Here is a 27,575-nt window from a genome sequence, read left to right on the forward strand (position 1 = left end):
GACTAATGTCGTCTTTATGGCTTTCAGAAAGGACAGGAGACCGACAGGATATGATGATGATGATGTTAAATGTGTTGCTTTAGGAACATCCATTGCAAATACATGGAATTCAATAAACATAGAAGAGCATATCATGCAGTTTGTCGGTGCCTTTTCCTCCGTGTTGTCCTGGTTTGCTGTGCTGCCTCCTAGTCACCACCATGGTTTGCTGTGCTGCCTCCTAGTCGCCACCATGGTTTGATGTGCTGCCTGGGGATGCTCAAATCGCTCAGAGAAAGGAGTACGAATGTACGGCTTCCCCACTGACACAGAGCGGAGGAAAAAATGGCTGGCTCAAGTCAGCAGGAGCAATTTCACGACCAACAGCAACAAAATATGTGATTTATATACAAACACTGCATTTGCACTTTTTCACAAAACGAAAACCACACCATTGGGAAAGCTTAATGTTTTGTTTAATACAAAAAAACAGGGAAAGGCTTGAAAAACACTGAGAGTTGAGACTCAGGGTGCAGGGTGAGGGTCTCAGTGCAGGTATTCAGGCTCCATTGAACCCCCCTCTGGTTCTTGTGCTGAGAGAGGGAGCAACAGACAGGAGAAAGGGTTATACACACCTATATAGCACACCTATTGCCTTGGGGAGATAACGTGTTTACTTATATAAAACAGTAGTATTAAACGTACCTTGTGTTTTCACTCTCACTTAAGTCCCTCTCCCTTTGCCATCAATCCAGAATCAGCTGGGCTGCAACATTATACATAATCACAAGGACACAATATGGCTCTGCTAAAAACACTCACTCTTACACGCACCAAAGTTATATTTATCTAATATTTAACTCCCTCCACCCCTGCATACAATCCCGTTTAGAAGCCCCTCTTCTCTAATTCAACATGTTGGACGAAATGACAGAGAGAACGGAATTTACAATTAAAAGGCTGTTCAACGTGTGTTGCTAACTTGCTTCGGTATGCTAGCTTAATCTGTTATCTGTAAACGTTCCCTAAATCTACTAATTTAGGGATAATCCACTGACATCCTTTAATACACATGTTCATTTGAATCAGATGTACTGATAATATCCGCAATATACATCTTTAAACTTCTTCTTACCTTTAAAAGTCCGTCACGAACGGTGTATTATGCTGCAACTCCACAGCTCTGCCAGCCTTGGCGCTAACTTCCGGGGAACGATTGAGAGGCTCCACGATCCGCCATTGCTGTAAAAAAGTGGTCCATTGGAGTGAACGGAGATGTCGTAACTCTTCTATTAAATAGCTCTGACTGTGACGTTAAGGTGTAAACTCGATAATGAACTCCAGCTCAATCAACCATATTGTAATATCTAAGTAATCATCTTGAAATATGACATTAATAATTGTAATATACACACATCTTATTGTGAGGTTGATTTCACATACACTACTTCGACATTAGCTTGTCTACATACTCTAGCATAGCCAATTTAAATTAACCTTACATGCATCCAGTTCTACCTACATAATAAAATATCCTTAAGTTACAAGGATGTAACCTTATTTTATCAACCTCAAACAGAAGCCGTTTGTTCAACAGTATTATCCCACTTAACGCTTAACACTTGTCTATTTCGTTTTAACCTTTATATATACAGTCTATGATTTTAACTTGGAGGCTACGATTAGCATCGTTAGCACCGATGTAGCTACCACTAGCTTACATGCTAACCCAAGCCTTACCATTCATTACGTAGCTGATTAAAATCATTAACACATAAATAAAGCACTCGAATTTCACTTACCGCATTAATGCACCGTCTGTTTTAACCGCAGAGCGAGTCACAATAGTCCGATATATAAGCATGAAGAACAAACAACCACGGCCGGCTACAAGTTGTGTTTCCTGGATGAGCTGAGCAGGCAGAGTCCCTGTAGCTAGCTTCATGGAGCAGCTAGCAGAGAGACAAGAAGCTAACAGCGGCAGGCACTTGACAGAGCCGTCACTCAATGTGACCACGCCCTAATTTATGCACAAACTTTAAGACATAATATAAATAAAAGGGTCGCGTTAGAAAACAATTCACTCACAGATCCATAATCATGAAGGTGGAATCTAACTATATCGATAATAAAAATGTATGGAGCCAGGGAGAGAAACATGTTTTTTTCTGCTGTAAAGTTGGGCATTTTAACATGGGGGTCTATGGAAATTGCTCCTTTCTGCAGCCATCGCCTATCGGCCAATATATGAACTGCAGTGTGTGGCACTTCCGTATTGGCTTCCCGGCTCTTCCCCAGAGTTTGCCGCTTGGTGGGGACCTGCGGGTTTCGTGTTATGCCTCTTCTGAACAGTCACCCAGTCTCCCTGCTGCTCGGGAGTTGCCAGGGGACGGCTAAGGGGAGCTACCGTTGGCCGGTCCGCACTGGCTAACATGGGCTTTAATGTAGCTGAGTTACTTTCTAAGATGCGGAGCCGGGCTTCTATGGCTATGATTCCCGCCTCCAACCTAACAACTATACTACATTTAACACATGTATCCTTACCAGTAAAGGAGGCCGGGAAGTAACCAAACATGAGACAGGAAGAGCAGGAAATAACACCCGAGGGTGGGGAAAGAGCCATGGCTAGCTATCAAGCTAAAGTAGCTACCGTTAGCAAACCCGAAAAGAGTGTAGGCAACTGTGGAGTTACAGTCGCTAAGCGAAGGAGAGTTGTGAGTGCTTAAGCTGTAGTAACGTGTGATTACAACGTCAGGCAGTTGCCGTGATCAAGAGTTTTAAAACGATCGATTAAGTTACACTAAAGACTGAAAATGCGGCCTGAACATTGGATTAAGGTATTTAAACAAAGATTCTGTTTGTGGATGACCAGACGGGTGTATGGGATATTTCTTCATTGTGCGTGCACATATTCCACATAAAGAGGACCACTTATGATCCATTTTAAATGTCTTACCCCTAAAATCTGAATTTGTATATGAATGACTATTCCCGTTTTAACTTGAATTCTTGAAGAAAACGAATGTATTCTTGCATGCCTCCACGGTGAACCAAGAATGAAAAAACAGGCAACATCTGTGATGAATTGAATTACATGGCGGCCGCGATTAACGACAGCAACATGATATCACATTTGTTTACAAACTTCCAACCATCTCATGCAGTATAATACAGTTTTTGTTTATCTGATCAAATGCTCAGTTCTTTACAAGAACATGCATTTAAGCTAAAATCTTACTTTTATAACACTTGCCTATAAACATCACACTTTCACAGGCCAAAGTGCTTACATAGTAACGTTTTATGAAAAATGTGAGTGTTCAGGAAAATGTTGGCATACGACTGGAGAAATTCTTGCAAATGCTGTTTTAAATGTCATGAAAGGTTGTTTGGATATAGTTTTGCCTTAACGCGGCCCTCCTCACCTTCCATTCATCACGAACCAGTTTTTAGTTTTTTCCGTTCACCATGGAGGCATACGAGAAAAACAGGTCGGTGTTTGTTTGACAAATTCTTTCCTTTTCTTGTGCAACCGTATAGACAGTATTTCTTTATCCCTAGCTAGATGATGTGCTTACACTTACACATCCTTGGCTTTGTCTTATATGGGTCAGTTAAAGGGGAAGCGCAGGGAATGAAGGAAGTGACTTCTGTAAGATCTCTGTCTTACATCTGCATTCCTGAGTGTTTCTCTCCATCTGTGGTACAGCAGCTGCTGCTGAATGTATGCTGTTGTGAATATCTGTAAAGCATTGAAGCTGTAAGAATATAATTCTGTGGTGGTGTAAACTGTATCATACCTGTGTGAACAATCTGAATATGAGATCATAAGGTTGCCTGATACGAGGCCAGTCTTGCCTTATGACACACTTTTTATTTAACAATGTGTGAAATATTTTAAAGCCACATACTGCATTCTTCGAATGCTCATCCTGCATCATGTACAATACATTGATGGTGTATGTAGAAGTTTGTGTACTTTTCTTTTTCTTTGTAAACTGACTTTCCCCCAATGCAATCTGGGATAGCAACCTTGACAACCTTAGGGAAAAAAAGAGCCTTTGACATAATGGATTGATGAGCTGTTGTACATTTCACATTCATAATCTCCATGAAACAACTTGGGTTTTATTTTTGTTGTCCTGCCTATCAGATAATGTCTAGAATTGTTGGGATTAGAAGGGACACTGTAAAGCTATTACGCAATCCGTCTGTTAACTATCCATCGAAGTTAACAGACCAACTCCCTGATTCAACCATGACCCACTAGAGTTGTTTGCCCTATTGTGCAATGAAGGATTATTATTAGCGATAACACAGTCACTGTTTGCTTTTCTGTCCTCATTCGATCTATTAAAAGCCATATCACTGTGTTCCCAGATGTCAGTTAACTATGTCGTTATTACAAATAGCACTATGGCCTGAACAAAAATAAAACCCAACTTTTTGTCCCCTACACAAGTGGTGTTGGGTTCTGGCTTCTCGTCTGTGTTTTGGTAGGAAAAATCCCTATATGAGATCATAAGGTTGCCTGATACGACTGTCAGTCTGGCAGTTACACGGTTTGAGCATTTTCATTATGCTCTACTTTTGTGCCTCAAGAAACTGTCTTTTTTTTCTTTTTCCGATGTGTTGTGCTAAGGCATCCATTCTTAATTTTTACTAAAAAGGTTATCTGACTTGGACATATTTTCATTCATTTCATGTATTTTTTCCTTTCTAATGTTGACCATTTGTTTCTTGGTGCCTTTAAAATCCCGGTGTAAGAAAATATTTGATATTGATTGAATGTTTTTGAGTATTGTATCATTAAAGCTTCAGAAGTGGAAGTGTTGAGGTAGAAGTGAGCAGTTATAAACTGTTATACTTGACTTACAAGCATGGGAGTATCATGGTTAAAACTCATTTTGGAAAATATGCTACTTATCTAACACTTTTTGTTCATGTGTCAACTATGAGATAACATTTTGACCAACAATTACAATAACCACTTTATTTAACCTTTATTTAAACAGGATAGGTCTCATGAGATTAAAATGATCTTTTTAGAGTCCTGGCCAGAGACAACAAGCTCTTATCGCAAAACATATTTTATAACCTAAAAAGTTTATTGGCCGAATATGTTGACAGATTTAAGTGGGCTTATGTTTCCTTCTAGCTCTATCTTAATGAAATATTTGACTTTTGTGCAGCTGAAAGCTCCAGTACGCTCATCAGCTCGTTGATACTTTGACTACTGTTGTGATTTCTTGCTAAAAGAAAACTCTGCCTGCTGAAATCAATGCTGATGAGAGCGGTGAGAGTGAACCTAAACCGTGAAGGTTGTGGGTCAGAAAACCAAAATAATTAACCTCGGAGTTGGTAGATTTTCTCTGAATTTGTAACAAGTGACCCTTTGCACATAGCACACAGGTGGTTGATCTATTGTTGATGTCAAAAATGGTTATGGTATAGGTAATGGTTTTAAGACCAGGGACCTTACTTAGCTTGGCTGTCAAAAACATCTACCGTTTGCAACATAAAACCCCCACCTCAGTGGTCTTATTTCCACCGTGCAAAAGGTGTAATGTGTATAGAGCTGACCAGGGGCGGACTCGGGGGAAAAAGTGGCCCGGGGATTAATTGACAGACAGGCCCACTTAATGCGCGGCATGTATCGGCCGGCCGGCGGCGAAAGTATGTTACTTAACAAAAAACCCTATGCATTTTATGTTATTTTGGACCATTATCACACACATATCACATTACCTGAGCAGCCCTTGAGTTGCCTAGAGCAAAATAGTTACAGCATATATTTAGTGATTTTAATGTTAACAGATCTTTTTTTTTCCTTAATGTTTATTCTATTAGCTTTTCTTTTTTAATGCTTAATGTCTTTCATTTTTTTTTGTAAAGCACTTTGAATTGCCTTGCGTTGAAAAGTGCTATATAAATAAACTTGCCTTGCCTTGCCTTGATGCAATAACATTTGGACCCAATTTGCCTGACTTGACACATGGAATAAAACATGGGCGTAGGAAGCATCCTCAATGTGGGTGAAAACATTTAACAGGGGGTGTGGGCAGGTGGTGGACCTCACCTCCTCTAGGGGGGTCCGGGGGCAAGCTCCCCCGGGAAGATTTTTTTTTAAATGTTGAAGTTAAATGCATCAATCTGGTCCATTTTGAGAGCAAAATTAGGGACTAAATCTATGGCAGTCAGTAGGGGCTTGGACTGCGAGCCGTAGGGTTGCCGGTTCAAGTCCCCGACCAGACCTATTTGGAGTGTGTACTTCTACTTGGAGAGGTCCCAGTTCACCTCCTGCCCTGCCGTGGTGCCCTTGAGCAAGGCACCGGACATCCCCCTTCCCCCCTCACTCCCATTGCTCCCTGGGCGCTGTGCAATAGCTGCCCACTGCTCCTAGTACTAGACTCCTGGTACTAGGATGGGTTAAAAGCAGAGAACACATTTCACTGTGTGTGCTCTGCATGTGTGACCATTAAAGAGGGTTTCATCCCTCCCAATTCTTCTTCTTCTTCTTCTTCAACACCCATATAAAACGGAACTGTAAACAGATTAACTTTTTCTTTCAACATTTATTTGAACAGCAAGTGGAGGCAAAAGTGACTGCACCCAAAACAATAAACCTGCTAGCTAACTAGCCTAAACTCAGTAACAGAATGTGGGCAACACGTTCTTCTCCACAGCCGCGCGACCTCTGAGTCAGAGGTCACTTCCCCCTTTTCTATCCTACGGGTACAGCCGTACAGTCACTCCCCCTGAACCCTGTTGTAACAACATAATAAACTTGTTGGGGATGCAGCTTGGGATGTGAGGACATATCTTAGAAAGGGCGTGTCGCCTTCTGTCCTGCCAGTGTCGGCAGGACATTAATTAAAATGTCGAACTCGGACTTCATTTTCAGGAGATTTCGGCCAGGGGTGTAGAGCTATATTTGTTTAAGCACCGGATTGGCAAAACAGGAGAGTGTGTGCACCAGTCTGCCTTGATCTATGTATTCATGTCTGTGACTCTCACAGTATCTGCTGCCCACAGCTGTTTTATAGAAGGAACACCTCCTTCACTTCATGAAATCTCTGCAGCACCAGGAGGCAGCGGGAGGGTTAACTCAGCCTCTGAGAAGAGGAGCGCGCAGTGCCTTTCACGCACCGCCTTTCACGCACCGCCTTCACTGTGTTTACCTTCAGAATCATTAGAAAGGCTAAAGAGCGGTGTGGCTGACACCTCTACACACACACGATTTAAACGCAGACTTTTGTTCCTCCATGTTACGTTGTTATTGTTTCACTGAGCGGACCCGCACATTTTTTTCAAACGCTCGCCTTTTTGGTCCATCTGCGCGGTTTTGTGCGCTGTGATGATTCGGCTGTACCTTTAGTAATGAATATAAAATGTTGTGAGGAAATCTTTCCACCAATAATTCAAAATGTATTCACTTCAGGTTTACGAAAGTAACTGTCATCAGATTACTCGTTTTTCAAATGTAACGCGAGCTGAATACAGTTACTTGATTTTTGTATTCTGATTACGTAACACCGTTACATGTATTCCGTTACAAACCAACCCTGGCCACACCCCACTGGGCTGGGCCGGAACACTTACAAATGTGGGCCGGTAGGATTTAGGCAAAAAAAAAAAGACCCACACACAGCACCGGCCCACCGGGGAAACTCCCGGTATTCCCAATGGCCAGTCCGCCCCTGGAGCTGACAAAGGAAGCAGCACATCAAAAATGACACTGAGACTGTTGATTAACAATTAGTTGAGACTGCCAAAGGAGACTCCTGTTCGTATCCACTAGTTGTTTCTTGGTGGGGTTTTTAGGAAAAACTCCATGGACCAGGCACCAGAAATCCTCTACATTCTTTGTATTGTTTTTATTAGGAAATCATTCACTGTTTGTGTCCAGTTCGGAAGAATAAAATGCTTGGAAATAAACACTTGTCGGTCCGCAGCATTGTTTACATTCATATTTTGTCAAGTAGCCTATGATAGATTTGATGTCCATAATGTGCAGCTTAATCTGATATCCTTGTTTAAGGCAGTTCAATTCACAGGGTGCTCAATCTGAACATCTTCATCACTTTTTGTTCAGGTGGAGTGTTTTCAGGCTTTTAGAGAGTCTAAATATGTCATCTCTTCGGCGGATAGAAAAGTTTCATGAGACTCTCGTAGGTGAGGAAGGTGACAGCGTTGACGGGGAAGGCCCTCAGGCTGTTCAGGGTAAGGCCTTTGAAGAAGACCCTCACTCCCTCCTCTCTGAAGCTCACTCTCATGCAGTGGAGGACCCCGCTGTACTCCCGCCCGCCGGCCCCCGACATCTGGAGCCGGGCTTTGACCACGTCCATGGGCGTGGCGAAGGCCCAGGTCACCACGCCCGCCACGCCGCCCGCCATCAGTATTGCAAATGTACCTGAGGACAGAAAAATTATGAGATAAGATTAAGTGCGCAACGCTGAATGAAACTTGTTAATTCAATATTTTTACTTTGGAGGCCATTGAGTATGAACTCATTGTCATATTCAAAAAAACAGTTTGAGAGGAAACTTCTGGAAACTATAAACATCTATTTGAGCATGTTTGGGTCAGTGGGTACCGTACCTACATGTAGCCTACACAGCCATTAAAGAGGAGTGCAGCAATTGTGTGTTACAAACTGTACGAGGCACATGGTGGTCAAACTGATTCTGTAAGGTATCTGTGAATAAGAAATGCATTTCTGTAACCCTAAGGTGAAGTTCTAATTTAAAAAAAAATGTTTTCAAGACAAAAACAAATAATAATAATAGCTTTTTAATGTGACCAGCACAAAGCGCACCTGTGTGATAATCATGTTTAATCAGCATCTTGATAAACCACCTGTCACGTGTGTAACGATCAACTATCAAAAATAGCTGTAAACACACAAGGGGTTCTTGATATGAAATAAATAATATATTAAAGGCAAACATAACTGATAAACGCACAATCTACTCTTTCCACCAAATAGTCCGCACGGAAGTGTATTTACTACAGTCTATATCCACACATTCACAAAATAAACAAAGACAGGTTTTATACGTTATTCAATTATATTCACAGTTTTCCAGACAAACAAAACTCAACAAAAAGTCCGCTCGGCGATAAACCGAAATTGTCTTTACTGCCTAATCCAAGCCACTATAGTTAATTGACAAAAAACTGTTGCTCCTGCACCCGTCGGCAGCAAAAAAAACGGAAATGTTTGTGGGCCTATTTAGGCTATAGCCTAATCCACAAAAAGAAAAACACGGTGATCGGCGTGGCACAAAGGAGCGATCCAGGACCGGTTCTACAGGGGTGCATAAGGGTGCATTGCACCCTCAGTTGAGTCGTTATGTACCTTCATTTGAAAAATTAAAAGTGAAAACAATAAAAAGTGAAAAATATTACATATATAATAGTAATAATAATAAGAAGAAGAATATAGTTGAAATAAAATAAATTGTAATTGTGGTTAAATAACATTGTCTGCTGCATTTATTTGGTCAATTTAAACGGTAAGTAACGTTATTATGTCAGGTGCACGTGACCTATGCCGCTGCTCGTTCTTCATCTGCAAGGTGCTTACACAGCAGTCAATGATGGACATCAGAAAATGGTTAAAACAACCAGCCCTTATTGCCAGCAGTAACACTGCATCTATTGCAGATAATAACAGTTCAGATCATGGGGACATTACGTTACCGCGGCCACTGTGGTGGACACTAAGGCCCTTTCTCACTTCTCTTATTTTTAATTTCCTCGCTCCTCTGTCTCACCGGAAGTTGATTTGTCTGCGCCATCTTGAGTAGCGTCCCAATGGCCTTATTTTTGCCGGAGGAGTGCTAATGGAGGAGCTATAATCGAGGAACCACCAGACCATCCTTCGATGAAATCCTCAGACACTCGCCCCGCCCCCTTACTGTGTATCGCTCACTGATTGGACGATGCAGTGCATGCACTGATCTGATGCTTCTTGACATGAGAGCAGTTTCCCAGCGGAGTGAAGAAAATACATGAACCTCACTGGAGTCACTCCTCAGTTTATACCGTGTTTTGTTTCAATTAATGTATAATTTAGTTACAAATATGTGATATATCTGAACAACAAAGTGGTCAAAAATCATTTTATTCATTTATTGGAAACATTTTCATGATCACTTTTTTCGTTTTACATTTTCATTTATTGTCATTTCCATTCAGTCAGTCATTAAGTGCCATTTCAAATGTTAATTTGCTGCATATCCAAACAAACAAAGTGTGCAATCCAATGAATGTTAATCTAGCTGGGTTTTGATAGATAACATATCTCTTTTTCTTCTCTCAATTATTTTATTTCTATTGTGCACTCTAATCAATATTAATCCAACTAATGTTCGTTTATACATTTTAAGAATGGCGTTCATCTTTTTTGAGAATGAGTTCTTATTTGATTTGATTTATTTGGGTCTACAACAGATGATACAAATGTTTGTGTCAGTAAATGTGTAGGCGGGGGTGAAAATAACGGGGACAGAGCTGCTGTCAGACGATCAGCTGTGCGACGTCATCACAAACGGACGTCGCTTCACGTGACGCTCCGGAGGAAAGGACGTCCCATTGCTCTTAAAACTAATTTCCCTGGCCGTTTCTCAATCGCGAGGATGCTTGCTTGGTAGCACATGTTTTCCGAGTCACTTGCTTCAGAAGCTAGGCAAGAATCCTTCCTGGCATTCAGAAAACGAAGAGTGGAACAGGCTAGCAAGTGTGCAAGTGTGCGTCATATGAGAGGCCCCGCCTTACATTTTCCGCCACAGATTTGGGGAAATTGGTCCGTGTGCAAAGCATTGTGGGGATTTTAAGGACGCGAAGTCTACCCATGTGCAGCCTCGAAATTACCCCCAAACCAAGGACGCGGCCTCGGTGGAATTCCAAGTATGCTGGAGATTGGAACAGTCCTTCGGCGGCACTCGTAGCATCCTTGAAATATTGGCTTGGAAGCCAGTTTCCTCGAGATTGAGAAACGGCCCCTGCTTCTCGTGGTTTCCTTGCATCTCTCCATGCTTCCCTGGTGGGAGGGACTAGTCGCAGAGAAACTACGCAAGTGAGGGACGCAAGGAATCCATTTAACCGAAGTGAGAAGGGCCCTAACGTCCTCCCGCCCGACTCACCGGCTTTGCCCGCCTCGCCCACGGAGGCGGAGCAGCCGTCTTCGTTGCCCCTAACACCGCCACCCCTCGGCGGCCTGCAAGTGCCAGAGGACCTCGGCAAAACAGAGCCTGCCCAGGTATATTTTAAAAAGTACCCAACTCGCCTAAAGTGGGGTAAGGCACTCATTTTGCAGCTCATGGTTTCAAAACAGAGATTGGCTGGAATATTCATGTTAAAAAGATGCCATCTTCTGCTATGCATGTAGACATTTCGGTTCAAGTAAGTCAGATGCCTTCACTGGCTACAACAACTGGCGCCATGCTCTTGTACGTGATAAGGGACTGGGAAGGCATGAATCAAGCAAAGAGCACATAGATCCATAGATCTCTTCATTTTGCTCTCAAAGTGCACCAGATTGATGCTTTTAACTTCAATATTTAAAAAAATATATATTCCCGGAGTAGCATGCCCTCGGACCCCCTAGAGGGTGTTGGGTCCACTCCCTACTTATAAAAATAGCACTTTACCACTGCACCCTCTCCAATCTCAGATGCGCCCTGAGTCATTTTGTTCTGGAACCGGGCCTGGAGCAATCTCCCCCTGTGTTGGAGAGAATCTCTATCTGTGCACGTCCTCTCCACGGAGACGTGCTTCTTGGTCGGATCGATGCAATATCCACATTCAGTTATTTTCCCCGTTGCATTTTAACATATATAAACTAGGGCTGTCAGTCGATTAAAATATTTAATCGCGATGAATCGCATGATTGTCCATAGTTAATCGCGATTAATCGCAAATTAATCGCACATTTTTTATCTGTTCTAAATGTACCTTAGAGGAATATTTTTCAAGTTTTGAATACTCTTATCAACATATGAGTGGACAAATATGCTTTATGCTAATGTTTATTATCATTTGAACAATGACAAATATTCTCATGAATATTAAACACAACAACCTGAACATTACAAATATTCGCCTCAATTCAACCTGGAACCTCTCTCATACAATACAAATGGGATGTGTGTGTGTGTGTGTGTGTGTGTGTGTGTGTGTGTGTGTGTGTGTGTGTGTGTGTGTGTGTGTGTGTGTGTGTATATATGCGTGTGTATATGTGTGTATATATGTGTGTGTATATGTGTGTGTATATGTGTGTGTATATGTGTGTTGGATCGTTGGAGCTATGTGCAACTCAAGGCATATGCTCGAACGGGAGCTGCCTGAACGCTGCAATCATGAGTGTGCTGACTTCTCCTACAATGTCCCGCTGTCTGGCTTCCTGCATAAAGTCAAGTGCTCGGTGCAGTTGTGGCGAAATGTCGCTCCTCTGTTTTCATTTAAACAGCTCCTTATATCCGTTAGCGCAGCTAGCTAGCACCAGATGCTAACAACAACAACAATGCACGTAAAGTCTCTCTCTCACTCGGGCCACACATACACACACCCTCCCGGTCCTCCCGATGGCCAGTCGGTGCCTGCCGGTGAGCGTGGAAGTGTGGTCTGCCACAAGCGGGCGGCAGGAGCGGGGCTGTCAGCAGATGGTATTTTAAACTCGATGCGCTCTGAAACTATGGGGCGGCCGAGGAAAAAAAATACACATGCTTTAATCGCGTTAAAAAAATTAGTGGCGTTAATTTTTGTTTGCGTTAACGCGTTATTAACACGACAGCCCTTGACAGCCCTAATATAAACCCATGCTGAGGAAAACTTAAATATCCCTCTGAATACCCGCATTCGCCAGACACACACACACTAGGGATGGGAATTTGAAAGCAATTGTATATTCGAATATTCGACCCCCCAAAAAACGGTTAACCGGAATGTACATATCCTATTAAAAAAAATTGGGCAACATTTTTTTTTCAGAACTTTTTTTTTTTACCCAATTTTTTTTCAATAATTTTTTAGAAATAAATACATACATGTTCAAATAAGTGTAGAAACCAAGTCGAATTTGTCAAATGTATTGAACTGGTGATCACAGTTTGACAGCTATAGGCCTACAGCTTTCATGTGTGGAGGCGATTCACAATCAGACCAGCTGTAGAGAAGACCCTCTCAGCTGGAACGGAGGTTGCGGGTATAGCAAGGTATAGCATGTATATATAAGTTTAATTTGGCATAGTTTGACCTCTACACCGCACTCACTAACCTGGTCGAAATATTTCCACACATTACTCCTTTTTGACGCCATGTCTGTGTAGGACTCTTCTTAGAGTGTAAATAATTACCGGACTGACTGGCAAAATATGTTGAATACCAGCAAAACTAAATCTCAAAATGTCTATGTACTTTGCCGCCACACACTATTGCCAAGCAGCGCTTATTGTTGTTTAGGCTGGCCACTCATGTGTCACGAGTGTTGACAGGGGGCGGGGGAGCACGCCCACATTTGGGCCTAAGATGAGGTTTGAGTCTGCGTGATCTGCGTGTAGGGAGGGGCAGCAGCCATATCATTGGCAAGAACTAGCTAGATCTGATGGATTTGGACATAAACGCAAGGGAAGTATAACCGGACACGAGAGAGAGAGAGATTAGCACCTGCAGCTCTGCCCGCTGTGAGGGACCGGTGAGCGGAGCAAAACACACCTTTAGACGTCACCTAACACATTTAGCTATGGCACAGTCGTATATATACATTGAATTATTCAATTTGATAATATGTAATCAACTTAGGCATCACTCCCAAAATAAATAATATATTTTTTTTCTAAAAACACACACACACACACACACACACACACACACACACACACACACACACACACACACACACACACACACACACACACACACACACACACACACACACACACACACACACACACACACACACACACACACACACACACACACACACACACACACACACACACACACACACACACACACACACACACACACACACACACACACACACACACACACACACACACACACACACACACACACACACACACACACGGTCAGGGCCCCTCCCCGTCGCTATATTACGTACAGGGTACCCCTTTCCCGTCATTTTCTACGGGCAGGGCGTCCCATAGACCTTCATTGCGGACACAGCGGACCCCTTGCCCGTCAGGCTTCTACGGGCAGGGCGTCCCATGGACCTTCATAATGCCTATTTTAAGGTTCATTTGGCCATTAAAATGCGTTTTGATCTCATTTTATGCGAGTAATGAGTTTTTATTTCTGATTATTTGTGCAGTACATGTACATGATGTTTAGTTTGCTAGTTATGACGAAGATTACTTCATGAATGTGTACACATTCATGGTTGCTAAGGTGGTTGCTATGGACGCTGCAACAGCTCCCAGACCACGTGATCAACAACAATGGCTGTACTTCGTGTTATTCTCGGTGAAAATGCCTATTTTAAGGTTCATTTGGCCATTAAAATGCGTTTTGATGTCATTGTATGCGAGTAATGAGTTTTTATTTCTGATTATTTGTGCAGTACATGTACATGATGTTTAGTTTGCTAGTTATGACGAAGATTACCTTACGTCTGTGAGGAAAATACACGGGGCTCAGAGCCTCGTATTTTTAAAATCTTTTTTTCCTTCTAATTTATTATTCTTTTCAAAATAACACACTGTTATTTACTCACCAATAACACACAATTATCCTTGCTTTTATTTATTGGTTTAATTCCATAATCTCGGTCTTTTTTGGCGTTCGTCAGGAACTGAATTTAACAATAAAAATAACCGGAAACTGACGTGGGCATTTCGAGCGATTACCCAAGATTCTCAGCTACGCTGATTGGATGTTTTAGCCGCAATGCATGCTGGGGATTGATGTTTATATTAGATGAAATCCGGAAAACATTTGAAAAGACTAAAATAATACTTAATTCCGAGTGTTCTTGCTTTTCTCTTTGAAAGTCATCACATAACGGCATTGTAATACACGGTTCGGCTGCATTACATATTACAGATATGCCGTAGTTCTTTATTTAGAGCGCCCTGATGAGAAGACCTTTGGAAAAACTGAAGAAATGCCGCCGAAACTGAATACTTGACGTGGATCATAAATATATCAACAATTAAAAAACTTCTCAATTTCTCTTCACACAATACGTCTCCTTGCAGTATCAACACTAATTCGGCTGACTTTTACATTTGATATAATTCATAGATAGGTTATATTTACACCATAACGGTGCACAGCTGATATAATAGGACTTGTAGTTTTTAAAGATATTACTGATTTGAATTGGATTGAATTTTGAATGTAAGAATGTAAATACTGAGTCTGAAATAGTATAGCAATATGCTGTACAATTATGTGAAAGCATGAATAAAACTACACATCTTCAGATGTTGTACATACAAGTGTCTGTGTGTACCTTGTGTGCCTAGTGGTTAAAGCACGTTATTGAATTATTGTTTTTATGTGTTATATTTGATTAAAAAAATATTAAGAGTACATATACTTTCATAGGGGGAAAGTAGAAGGTCTGTGATAGAAATATAGAATATAAAAAATCAAGAAGATACTATAAGTGATCTCTTCAATAAAACAGTTTAGTGCAGGATGTACAAAGATATTAATAGGAGGAGGTGCAAAACAGAAAAACGAATTAACCTTTATTTAAACATTAAATAACAGATTACGGTCTTCTTTTAAATAAGAAAAAAACGTTGGGGGTATCTATCTACAGATAAATACAAAGTACTATATTGCTTTCCTGCAATGTTAACTATGTTGAAGCACTTATTTTAACTGATATTATACATATGGATTATACTCTTATGTATGTAGATAGAATAAGAAATGTGCAGAATATGACAGTTTAATGGTGAAGGTACACACATATTGATAGATGTCTTGTAATGCACTGTTAAGGGACCTGTGACCCAAGTTTTTCATTCATTTCATAACTACACCGTAAGTTGTGTATGATATGTCAATACACCTTTAAAATCTTGAAATCTTGAAAGGGATGTGCAAAATAGCCATAATATATAGTATTTAATTAACTATTAGTAGAGAATAACGAGCATACTTTATTACTCGTTTCCATTAATGTCAATTGCAGATACATGTTTAGTCTTCTCAAGCACCAACTATCAAATATCTCTCCTGATTGTTGGCACTTGACAATCACCTTACCTGAATGTCACTCAGGTGTAACTAAAGTCTGATTTAAGGGTTGTTTATATTTCACATCATTAATCAGAATCTGCAAAGTAACTCAAATAAGTGTAGTGGAGTAAAAATACCAGGTTACCCTCTGAATTGTAGTGGAGTAGAATTACAAAGTATCAATGAGCGGTCATGTGGGTATATTAATGCTATATATTGATGCTGCGCATTATGGACAGCGATTTTCACCCATTTATTAATTATATGTTTTACATTTGATAACACCAATGTGTTTAATACTGGCAACTTCTAATTGTGGGAAAAACGAAAACGTTCAGTAGAGACGTCCCATAGAACATTTTGCGAAACACAATAGTGTAGTGTGTAGTTCTGGGGGGGGCGTTCGATTCCAGTTTTGGATAGTCTGGCGTGGTTTCGTTCCATTTCAAACAGCTGTTTGACGCTGTAACCTTGGCGCACTGCCACTCCAACATCCAATCCCAGACCTTGAAGAGTAATCACGGGGACTGTAGTCCTAAACGATAGCTGGGGATTCTGGGTAGTGTAGTGTCTTCGGCCATCCTAAACTCAAACATTTTGACAATCGCAATGATGCTCGAAATATCCCTTATAGGCCTACGTCTGTTTCCGGTTATTTTTATTTTGAAATTCAGTTCCTGACGGACACCAAAAAAGACCGAGATTATGGAATTAAACCAATAAATAAAAGCAAGGATAATTGTGTGTTATTGGTGAGCAAATAACAGTGTGTTATTTTGAAAAGAATAATAAATTAGAAGGAAAAAAAGATTTAAAAAATACGAGGCTCTGAGCCCCGTGTATTTTCTTCACAGACGTAAGGTAATCTTCGTCATAACTAGCAAACTAAACATCATGTACATGTACTGCACAAATAATCAGAAATAAAAATTCATTACTCGCATACAATGACATCAAAACGCATTTTAATGGCCAAATGAACCTTAAAATAGGCATTTTCACCGAGAATAACACGAAGGACAGCCATTGTTGTTGATCACGTGGTCTGGGAGCTGTTGCAGCGTCCATAGCAACCACCTTAGCAACCATGAATGTGTACACATTCATGAAGTAATCTTCGTCATAACTAGCAAACTAAACATCATGTACATGTACTGCACAAATAATCAGAAATAAAAACTCATTACTCGCATAAAATGAGATCAAAACGCATTTTAAAGCCAAATGAACCTTGAAATAGGCATTATGAAGGTCCATGGGACGCCCTGCCCGTAGAAGCCTGACGGGCAAGGGGTCCGCTGTGTCCGCAATGAAGGTCTATGGGACGCCCTGCCCGTAGAAAATGGCGGGAAAGGGGTACCCTGTACGTAATATAGCGACGGGGAGGGGCCCTGACCGTCCGTCAATATGTGACGGGATGAGAGTGAGAACGTGTTTCGCGCACACACACACACACACACACGCACACGCCCTGGGTGCGCCGCGACAAGTGAATATGTAGATGAGGCTTAGGCTGCGGATTCGGTCTTTTGCGTTACTGTTTAGTGTCATATAGACCGTTCGGCCACACGAGGACGACCGAATACAGCACTAAACGACTGAGGAAACGATAACGGGTCCCAAGGTGGATAGAAAGGCATACGCAACTCTCTGGGGGGTCAAACGGCTCCGTGTGTGCGCCCTATCCGAACATTTTCAGATCACTGATAGTGATTGCGCAATAGCCCCGCCTCTCCCGCTCACCTCCGCTTACCCCGCGCCATTGCTGAAGTGTTTCGCCACCAACAACAACAACAATGGCGGATCGCAGAGTTGCTATCGTGCTCCGGACGCTATTGACCATGCTACAGTTGTTTGTGCAACATCTACAGCAATAATGATGAGGCAATAGCCCAGCCTCTCCCCACCTCTGCTGCTCACCCCCGCGTCAAAGTAAACTGCACCCTGAATTCAGATTATTTATCTTTCTCTCGATATGGACCTAAACGCGAGTGAAGTCTAATCTGACAGGACGGAGACACGCAGCTCTGCTCACCTGCAGCTCCTCCCGCTGCAGCAAAACACACACTTCAAGTCAGATCATCACCCTTAGCTATGTTAATTACCTCTCAAACTCCCTAAACTAGTTATAAATATGTTTATTTTTACTGTTTATTTTTGGCCGGGTCACTCATTACTGGATGAGCTGCTGCATGAGACAGACACTGACGCTGTCAGAAGAGAGTGAGGAAAAAGAGAGGCTGCGTGTATTTTATTATTATAATATATAGAGTCGTTATTGATTTGTTTTAAAGCTTAATAAATAACAAAAAAGACCTTTGACCGGCACTTTTATCATTTTGTCCGGAAGATTTAAACTTTAATACACGTTGACTGGCGAAAAACTCTGCGCGGTTCCCTCGGCCCCCACCGCGGAGAATAAACAGAAGGGCAACCATGACAACCATGCTTCTTCGCTGCTTTTGTGGAGGAAGTTACAGCGCCACTACAGGCTCGGCATATGTACTGCAGCTTCTGCAGCGGTTGGAGCTAAACGGAGCGGTCTCGTGTGGACAGACACTATCCGGATAACTATTGCGTGTGGACGGAAGCTTGTTTGCGATTGCGTTTGCGTTAATCCTATGCGTTTAGCTGTTTTCGTCCTCGTGTGGCCGCAGCCTTAATGACCCACACCCTCAAACAGTACATAGCAGTGAACATTAAGAACTGCAGTTGCGAGGATATTATACATGTATAATAGTTCATTTAATTTCATGATAATCAACATGCCTTCAACCTTTTCCCATGCCACTACAGTTTAGAAAAAACACCTTAAATCAATGTGTGGCCGTCACACGTGGATGGATTATCTTGACTAAGAACAACATTTTGGAATAATGTATCACTGAAATCCGAAAGAAACAAGCCTTTAGTGTGTTTAGGAAAAGGCTGAGATCTTTAACTTTGAATAATTCTATTTTTGTTCTGTTCCTCATCATTTTGATTTAAAAAGTTAGATATTTTGATTTACCATTTGTAGTAGTGACCTTCCATTTTTCATAAACTGCCCTGGATACATGTTTATTTACTGAGGGTCGTACTGTTGCTCTATTGCCTCTGACACCCACCTGGCTCTTTGCCGCTCTCAGTCAGAGCCTTTCGCGTGACTTCGTAAGGCAGGAAGTAGAGTCCAAAGCAGGGAATGTCCCTCATGGCGAGGGCCAACCCTCCTCTGAACAGACCCCTGGGACCCTCCTCCTTCAGGATGGTGGCCACACAATGAACAGGGCCACGGTATCGGGCAGTTGTTGTTTGACCCTGCAGACGCACCTTCACCAGGTCGATGGGTACGCAAACAAACACCTGAAGGCAGATGATCAGATAAAGGGTAAGTACACATAATTCTTAGCAGCTTTAAATGCAAAATAAATATTGGTTTGGAAACTATTGGACTATACTCCTAGCGTGAAAATGTTTGTGAACAACGTGTGCAAAGTCTCCGAAAATCCAAAAAATAAGCTCATATTTGAATTCCTCATAAAAAAAACACATCATTCAGTAAAAACAAGGCCGCATTGATCATCTACTCTGACACAATTCCAGGGATGCCTGGCTTGAGTTTCTACCACCAGGGAAAGTGGACAAAAGTGCCTGAGATCAGCCTCTTAATTTACCCAGGGTCTAGTGCTTGGCTTTGGGCATGAAAATTCAGGAAACTCCCCTAAGTATTTTATTAAATATCTGAACTTTGGAGAGGAGTTGGGGGACACACGACACATCAAATCACATCTACAGATCAAGACGAAGTGAATGGAAGTACTCCTAGCTTGTGAAAATGTTGTGCAAAGTCTCCGAAAACGGAGCAGTGGCTGTGATGCTAGCTTTGCGGCTAATCTTCTACATATAATAACGGACAAAGTAAAGAATGAAGTGTAGGCTATGTTTAAATGTTCGGAATTTGACCGTGTATGATGGCCCTCTTGAGTTGCCGTACAATCCGTCATATGACGGATGCGACGGAAATACACCCGAGCAGATATGGTACCCCGAGCAGATATGGTACTGACACCGGGGTTGCGTTCCAATAGTCCATTTAGCTTAGGAGCCTTCCTAACAAGTGAAATGACCCGGAAGTCCCTCAGTGGCAGCCATGATAAGTGCCGTTCCAATTCTCCAAATGAAAGGAAAGGAGGTTTCAAACTTCCTTTATAACCTCCTTTAGCTTAGGAACCACTGGACCTCCCTAACCGAAAGGAGAGGAGAAAATGCTGCCCCACAATGCATTACAGCCGCAGCATTTGCCGTCACTCAACAGTCGGCCGTTCACGGAAACAACCGATTATGACCGAGAAATGATATCATGAAAGTTACGGTGCTTATTAAGCATTTTAAAACGTATGTGGTAAGTTGCCAAACGTTTATAATAAATACATTTGTATTGATTTTAAGATATTTTCATACAATCATACGTATTGGGATCATTTGTATTAATGTGGACCGGAGGGAGAGGGTGACGAGCATAAGTTTCACTTTCCTTTTTTATTTCAATTCCAACTTTGGTCATGAAGAATATGTTTCTCTGTTGTCCACGTTCATAAAGCATAAAACAACAGCATCAGAGCACGGTGCAGAGTCTCTAGATGAGTTTACAGTAGTCCGTGGTTCTTATTGAACATCCATGTTGTAGTCCGCTGTATAGAAAACTGTAGTTTCCATAGTTTGCCCACAGCAGCAGACGCACATTCATGATGTCCGCTGGCGCATCATAAACACGTCGGATAGTGAAAATGCATTCGGATTCTCTAAAGTACTGCAGTCTCTTCTCCTAAGTCCTTTTGAATTCTCCTATCCACTATCCCTTAACCCCGTGACGTTTCACTCAGAGGTCAAGGAATAGGAGATAGGGTTAGAATTTAGGAGCTGATTTTTGGATTATCGGAACGCAACCCGGCTCTACCCCACAGTTTGCCGCTTGGTCCGTTCACACTAGACCGCTGGAAATGCTGGAAACGCTGTAGTACATATGCCAGGCCTGTAAGTGGCGCTGCTTCCGCCACAAAATACCTCAAAAGCAGCGAAGAAGACCCCGGAGCATGGTTGTCATGGTTACCCTTCTGTTTATTCTCCGTGGTGGACGGCGTGTTCTCCTGCTGTATATCTCTCAGGTAGTCCACGAGCAGATAACCCCCCCGCTAAATTGATTTATCAACTTTTAATACTTTGTAAGACCACGCGGACACCCTGTAAATGTACATGGTTGAAAGCTATGTTTGATTTTCATGATCCTGGGCCCCTGGCTCAGGTCACATTCTTGATCATTCTAGTTCTTAGCAACAAGACTTTTTGTTATTTGTGGGATACAATAAACATTGCAACCTCTAGGGGCCAGTAGCACTTTATACTTAAAGTCTTATTTCCCTGCACCTGTGGTGGGAAACACACATGCAACGAGAAACTTGACATTCGCTTAAACCATGCAGAGTTTTCACACCCTGAAATGTCCTATTTAGAAGAATTTGTGGTGCTATCATGCCAGTAATATCTGGGTATGTTAATTACAAAGGTGCTTTGAAAGAAGCCAGACCATGAATGACAGTCCTTCTTACCTGCACAAAGCCTGAAAAGCATCCGGCAGCGAAGACATGTGCAGCAGAAGGATCTTTGCCTTGATTTCGGTCGCTGAGCTGAGACTGAGTGAGGTAGTCTAAGGCATTACTGTATGAGCCAAAGATGATGGAGTTGTTGATACCTGTGGTCATCACCGGAAATGCCATGCCTTTGAAGAATCCATGGAGCTGATATAATAAAGGCAACAAAAAAAAGAGTTAAATATGCATTCATATTTTGTGATGGAGGCTGGAGCTATAAGGTGCAACAATTTAAAAGGACAAAACACCTACCCCCTCAGCAGAGTATGTTTTAGCTATACAGTGAAATATCCCTTTGTATGCAGAATGGGCCTGCAGGCGCACCTACAAATAAAACATGAGGTTACAAAACTAGGTTTATGCATTTTGTAATGTTTATAGATTGCAGTGTGTCATGTACCTTCACGGTATCCACTGGATGTCCAACTGCCAGTCCCAATGCACCTACAATAACCAACAGGCAAATATTACTCCTTAATACATATTCTATTTAATCAACTATTATTTTCTGTCACAAATTAAAACAAATACAAGTTTTTCTTACCTGAAATGCTCCCAGCTAAGAATTCTAAAAGAGGCATGTCTGCCTCAAATTCACAACCTGCGAAGAAGAACACCAACGTGGTGTTAAAGATAATGCATGAAGATAATGCTTTACAGCTGCTATAAAGAGACCTGACTATAGTCCAGCAGCCAGTAGGTCTGGTAAATGTTTACATCAAAGTTGGCAAAATCCTGTAAAACTGTAATACAAAAAACACTGCAGCCAGGGGCGGCGGGTGCTGTAGGCTAGGGAAGGTAAGCCTTCCCAAATATTTGTGTCACTGCATCCTGGTAAAATAAAAATATAATGTATAATGTTTGTGTCTTTGACATTAGCACTGCTATGCAGCCACCTGTGCCCTGTACTACGAAGCCAGTTCAAACCCTGGATATGTTTGAGTTATCTAAACTAACCCTAACAAACGAGATCTCGACGCTGGTTAATCTCAACGCTGGTTAATATCAACTCGGTAAATCAAGCCAGGGCTTCTCTCACCAGCTGAGAGCGCGTTCACATGAAAGGGGTAGGGTCAGAGCCAGAGCTATTTAATAGAAGAGTTACGACACCGGAAGTCCAAAAACGGTTATCGTCACGTGGTTCATGTAGACGAGGGATCGTTCCCCGGAAGTTCATGGCGGGCAATGTGAATGCATTGATAACAGGAGATAGACCTACGATTTTTGGTAATTATTAGTGAATAAAGGTTTTGATTTGCAATATTTATACAACAAATCGATATGTGTATGTATTTACATCAATATGTTTTCAAAAATAAAATCGAATTTGCTAATATTAAGTGATAATATTAGGATTAGTGTGAACAACTAGTTTACATGTTACTAACAGTGCCTTGGTTAAAGAGCCTGTTGCTGTTTATTTATAGCTTTGAATTCTTTCAAACCAATATTATCTTCTTAAACTTGTATGGTAGTCAGGAGGATCACTTTCTAATGTTTATTGATACATTTAGAGGGAGGGGATCTAAAGTAATGCTTTAAAATTCAGATTGGATTCATTTCTACCATTTTCTTAAATTCATGGTAGTTTCAGTAATCCCCTGGTAATTGAGGACACAAGTTATCTAAATGACTAATGTCGTCTTTATGGCTTTCAGAAAGGACAGGAGACCGACAGGATATGATGATGATGATGTTAAATGTGTTGCTTTAGGAACATTCATTGCAAATACATGGAATTCAATAAACATAGAAGAGCATATCATGCAGTTTGTCGGTGCCTTTTCCTCTGTGTTGTCCTGGTTTGCTGTGCTGCCTCCTAGTCGCCACCATGGTTTGATGTGCTGCTTGGGGATGCTCCAATCGCTCAGAGAAAGGAGTACGAATGTACGGCTTCCCCACTGACACAGAGCGGAGGAAAAAATGGCTGGCTCAAGTCAGCAGGAGCAATTTCACGACCAACAGCAACAAAATATGTGATTTATATACAAACACTGCATTTGCACTTTTTCACAAAACGAAAACCACACCATTGGGAAAGCTTAATGTTTTGTTTAATACAAAAAAACAGGGAAAGGCTTGAAAAACACTGAGAGTTGAGACTCAGGGTGCAGGGTGAGGGTCTCAGTGCAGGTATTCAGGCTCCATTGAACCCCCCTCTGGTTCTTGTGCTGAGAGAGGGAGCAACAGACAGGAGAAAGGGTTATACACACCTATATAGCACCCCTATTGCCTTGGGGAGATAACGTGTTTACTTATATAAAACAGTAGTATTAAACATACCTTGTGTTTTCACTCTCACTTAAGTCCCTCTCCCTTTGCCATCAATCCAGAATCAGCTGGGCTGCAACATTATACAGACAGGTAATAATCAACAGAATCACAAGGACACAATATGGCTCTGCTAAAAACACTCACTCTTACACGCACCAAAGTTATATTTATCTAATATTTAACTCCCTCCACCCCCGCATACAATCCCGTTTAGAAGCCCCTCTTCTCTAATTCAACATGTTGGACGGAATGACATAGAGAGAATGGAATGTACAATTAAAAGGCTGTTCAACGTGTGTGCTAACTTGCTTCGGTATGCTAGCTTAATCTGTTATCTGTAAACGTTCCCTAAATCTACTAATTTAGGGATAATTCACTGACATCCTTTAATACACATGTTCATTTGAATCAGATGTACTGATAATATCCGCAATATACATCTTTAAACTTCTTCTTACCTTTAAAAGTCCGTCACGAACGGTGTATTATGCTGCAACTCCACAGCTCTGCCAGCCTTGGCCCTAACTTCCGGGGAACGATTGAGAGGCTCCACGATCCGCCATTGCTGTAAAAAAGTGGTCCATTGGAGTGAACGGAGATGTCGTAACTCTTCTATTAAATGGCTCTGGTCAGAGCCATAGAGAGGCGAAGTCCCTCCCTTTCCGGGAGCCTCCATGGGACCCCGGAAGCGTAAAATTATACATTGAGAGAGAAAGGTTATCTTTTGATCCCGTTTGAATTGTGCCACGAATGACACATATGATGTTTGTCAATTTAAAAGAATATTTTGCAATTCAAAAAAATTAAAATGTGTCGTAAAACTGTGAAGTTACACATTTTTTTGTGTGAAACCGCTGAGTGAACTACAGGTCTCTTGGTCTCGCACAATACGCGTCACCATCACAAAGATGGCCGTCACGTCACCTGTTTCTTTCAGAATGAGAATAAAAGTATAAAACGAGGTGACTACAAGTCTGGACACGTTGAGAGCTGTACATACACGAAAGGGGAGTTATTCGGTTCTGTAAGAGCAGCGGGACCGGCTTTACAAGATGTTGGTGAGTAATATGAGTGCAATGTGTAACGTTAATGTCAGCTAGCTAACATTAGCTAACAAGGTACACTAACGTGTTTTGTTTCAGTAACTAGTGTTCTCCTTTAGAACTTCGTGGTCTCTGTGTATGCTGTGGATAACATTAGTGTTCACAAGAACAAGGTATACTCCCGTGTTTTGTTTTAGTTGCTCTTCAGATTGAAACGGCCAGTTTTATATCGACTATACTGTATGTGTGATCTCCTTTTACATCTCGTTGTGTCATTTGAGTTTATTTGCTGTGTGTAGATTCAAGGGTTTTGGTTATCTTGTCAATTTGTTTGGTTATCCAGGCACAGCTGTGTGTGACTCCCTCAGGTACACTGGTATGTGTTTTCCTAATGTAGAGAGCATTGATTAATTAATAAACTACACACTGAGTCTAGATCCTGACCAAGTCCTTTTTTATTGTTGATCAAATGTTTTTCAAAAATGTATTCATACACATTTAGAAAAATACAATGTACAATCACAACCAGTACAACACACATTACAAAAAATACAGAAAAAACAAACAATAACAACAATCAGACAGAACTATGGAAAAATAACCCCTCCCACCCCCAGATCCGGACCATCCTTGTATTATTGCTCATTCAATCTATTATAGCATGCTAACAAACATGGTACTTTCTTTATTTGTACAGATCTGCATGGGAGGCGATGGCGCGATGCAGAGCGCTGTCTGTGATTGTGCACGGGGGATGTACAAATGCAGCCACGCTGCAGCATTGGCAATATGTGCCATGTGGCAGATCAGCTCCACAGATGTTGAGTGCCAGTGGAGGAAGCCTGGCACTTCCAAAGTAGTCCAGCCGGTGTCTCAACTCTACCAACAGTGAGAGGAGACATACAACCCACTGGCCAGAGACATCGCCACTCAGGATGTAGACTGGTTCAGGTCTGCACTGAGGGGCGCACAGTGTGGCATGGCATGGCTTTTGTCACCTGAGCTAGAGCCGCGGCCTCAACATCAGGCCATTGTCACCGTGCCGGAGCTGGTGAAGGGGGTCGGGGGCTTGAGGCAATTCTTGCCTCAATGCGACTGAGCAGAGACCAGCAAGCTGCCATCCAGACAGCCACCGGAGGACAGCGGACAAAGTGGCAGTTACACAGGCGGGGCAGGTTGACAGCCAGCAAGTTTGGTTCTGTGCTGCGGTCGGGACTTTCATCCACTCCATGCGCGTCCCTCATGAAGAGGGTGCTCGGGGGGTACAACTTGGACGGAGTCATGGCTGTCAACTGGGGGGTTGTAAACGAGGCCGAAGCGGTGAAGGCTTTTGTGCAGGCCTATCAGGAGACAGTGTTCGAGTCTGGTCTCTTTGTGAGTGAGTCTGTGTTTTGGGAGCATCCCCCAATGGACTTGTGCAGCCATCTGCCCTGCTGGAGGTGAAGTGTCCACCATCATTATATAGGATATATATATATATATATATATCTGTAAATTGTATAATTTTATTTGATTTAAAAGTATTTTTGATCTCTGTCTATAAACACAAACTGAGTAAGATTGACAATAAAGTTGACTTTGAAAAATATATATATTCTTTATGAAAATAGTTGACTGTTGGAGAAATGAATCCAAATGAAACGTTGGACTGAACTACAACTACGCCTTTAAATCTCTACGGACTGTTTTTCAGTGGGATGGCAAGTTCCTATCTTTAAACATTTATTAGTTTTTTCTCAGAACAGATTTGATTTTCTGAAGTTAATTTAACTTAACCATGTAAGGTCATTATTAAAAAGGTACAATCAATTTGTTTAGGGTTGAATAAAATAATGATAAACATTTAATTTGGATAATTTACTGACAGAATAAGAAACTCAATGATGCTCTACTCACCTGTTCCTTTTTATAAAGTGAAACAGTTGAAACGATAGATTTTAGTAAACTTAAAAACAACCTTCTCCAAAAGCTATCAAGGAATATACCTAATACTTGTTTTAGAACTTTATTACATATTTTTATATAAATAGTTTGAGTGATCCATAATTGACAGAAGCTTGTGTTTACACTGACCTGTCACTCATATATTAATGTCTTTGTAACTTCAGTAAACCACGACCTCACTCATTTCTTTCATCACGGTTCAGTAAACTAAGTGACACATGAACCAGTTTAATAATTATAATAACGTAGGATTGCAACTCTTTGAAACTGTAGGTGGCTCTTAAAAGAGCCGTTGTGTTTGGGTGTGCTGGTCTCAGGTCAGTCTAAGCCCTCTCTCGCGGATGCGGCGGGCCAGCTGGATGTCCTTAGGCATGATGTTGACCCTCTTTGCTTGGTTCATCTTACTGAGGGGCAGCTACATGGATGTCGGTGCAGTCCACAATCATTGTGCAGTTGAAGGCAGAATTAATGTATTATCGACTCAGAA

The 27,575-nt window shown here is 41.7% G+C and overlaps 1 protein-coding gene across 2 annotated transcripts; it reads right to left on the bottom strand.

The window, feature by feature from the left end:
- Positions 1-7,878: 7,878 nt before the first annotated feature.
- Positions 7,879-23,000, bottom strand: LOC117449915 (solute carrier family 25 member 45). Of its 2 annotated transcripts, none has more exons than XM_034087844.2 (7): positions 22,867-23,000; positions 22,372-22,428; positions 22,228-22,271; positions 22,080-22,151; positions 21,786-21,974; positions 19,308-19,542; positions 7,879-8,392 (listed from the first exon to the last, which is right to left on the bottom strand). In XM_034087844.2, exons 2-7 carry the CDS (start codon positions 22,406-22,408, stop codon positions 8,112-8,114), a joined length of 858 nt encoding a protein of 285 aa, XP_033943735.1. In that variant the 5' UTR covers positions 22,409-22,428; positions 22,867-23,000; the 3' UTR covers positions 7,879-8,111. The 2 variants fall into 2 exon arrangements, with proteins under 2 accessions (XP_033943735.1, XP_033943736.1); XM_034087845.1 differs by lacking the exon at positions 22,867-23,000 and adding an exon at positions 22,785-22,842.
- Between the last annotated feature and the right edge of the window lie 4,575 nt (positions 23,001-27,575).

Source organism: Pseudochaenichthys georgianus, chromosome 7 (genome assembly GCF_902827115.2).
Source record: "Pseudochaenichthys georgianus chromosome 7, fPseGeo1.2, whole genome shotgun sequence".
NCBI classification, from domain to species: domain Eukaryota; kingdom Metazoa; phylum Chordata; class Actinopteri; order Perciformes; family Channichthyidae; genus Pseudochaenichthys; species Pseudochaenichthys georgianus.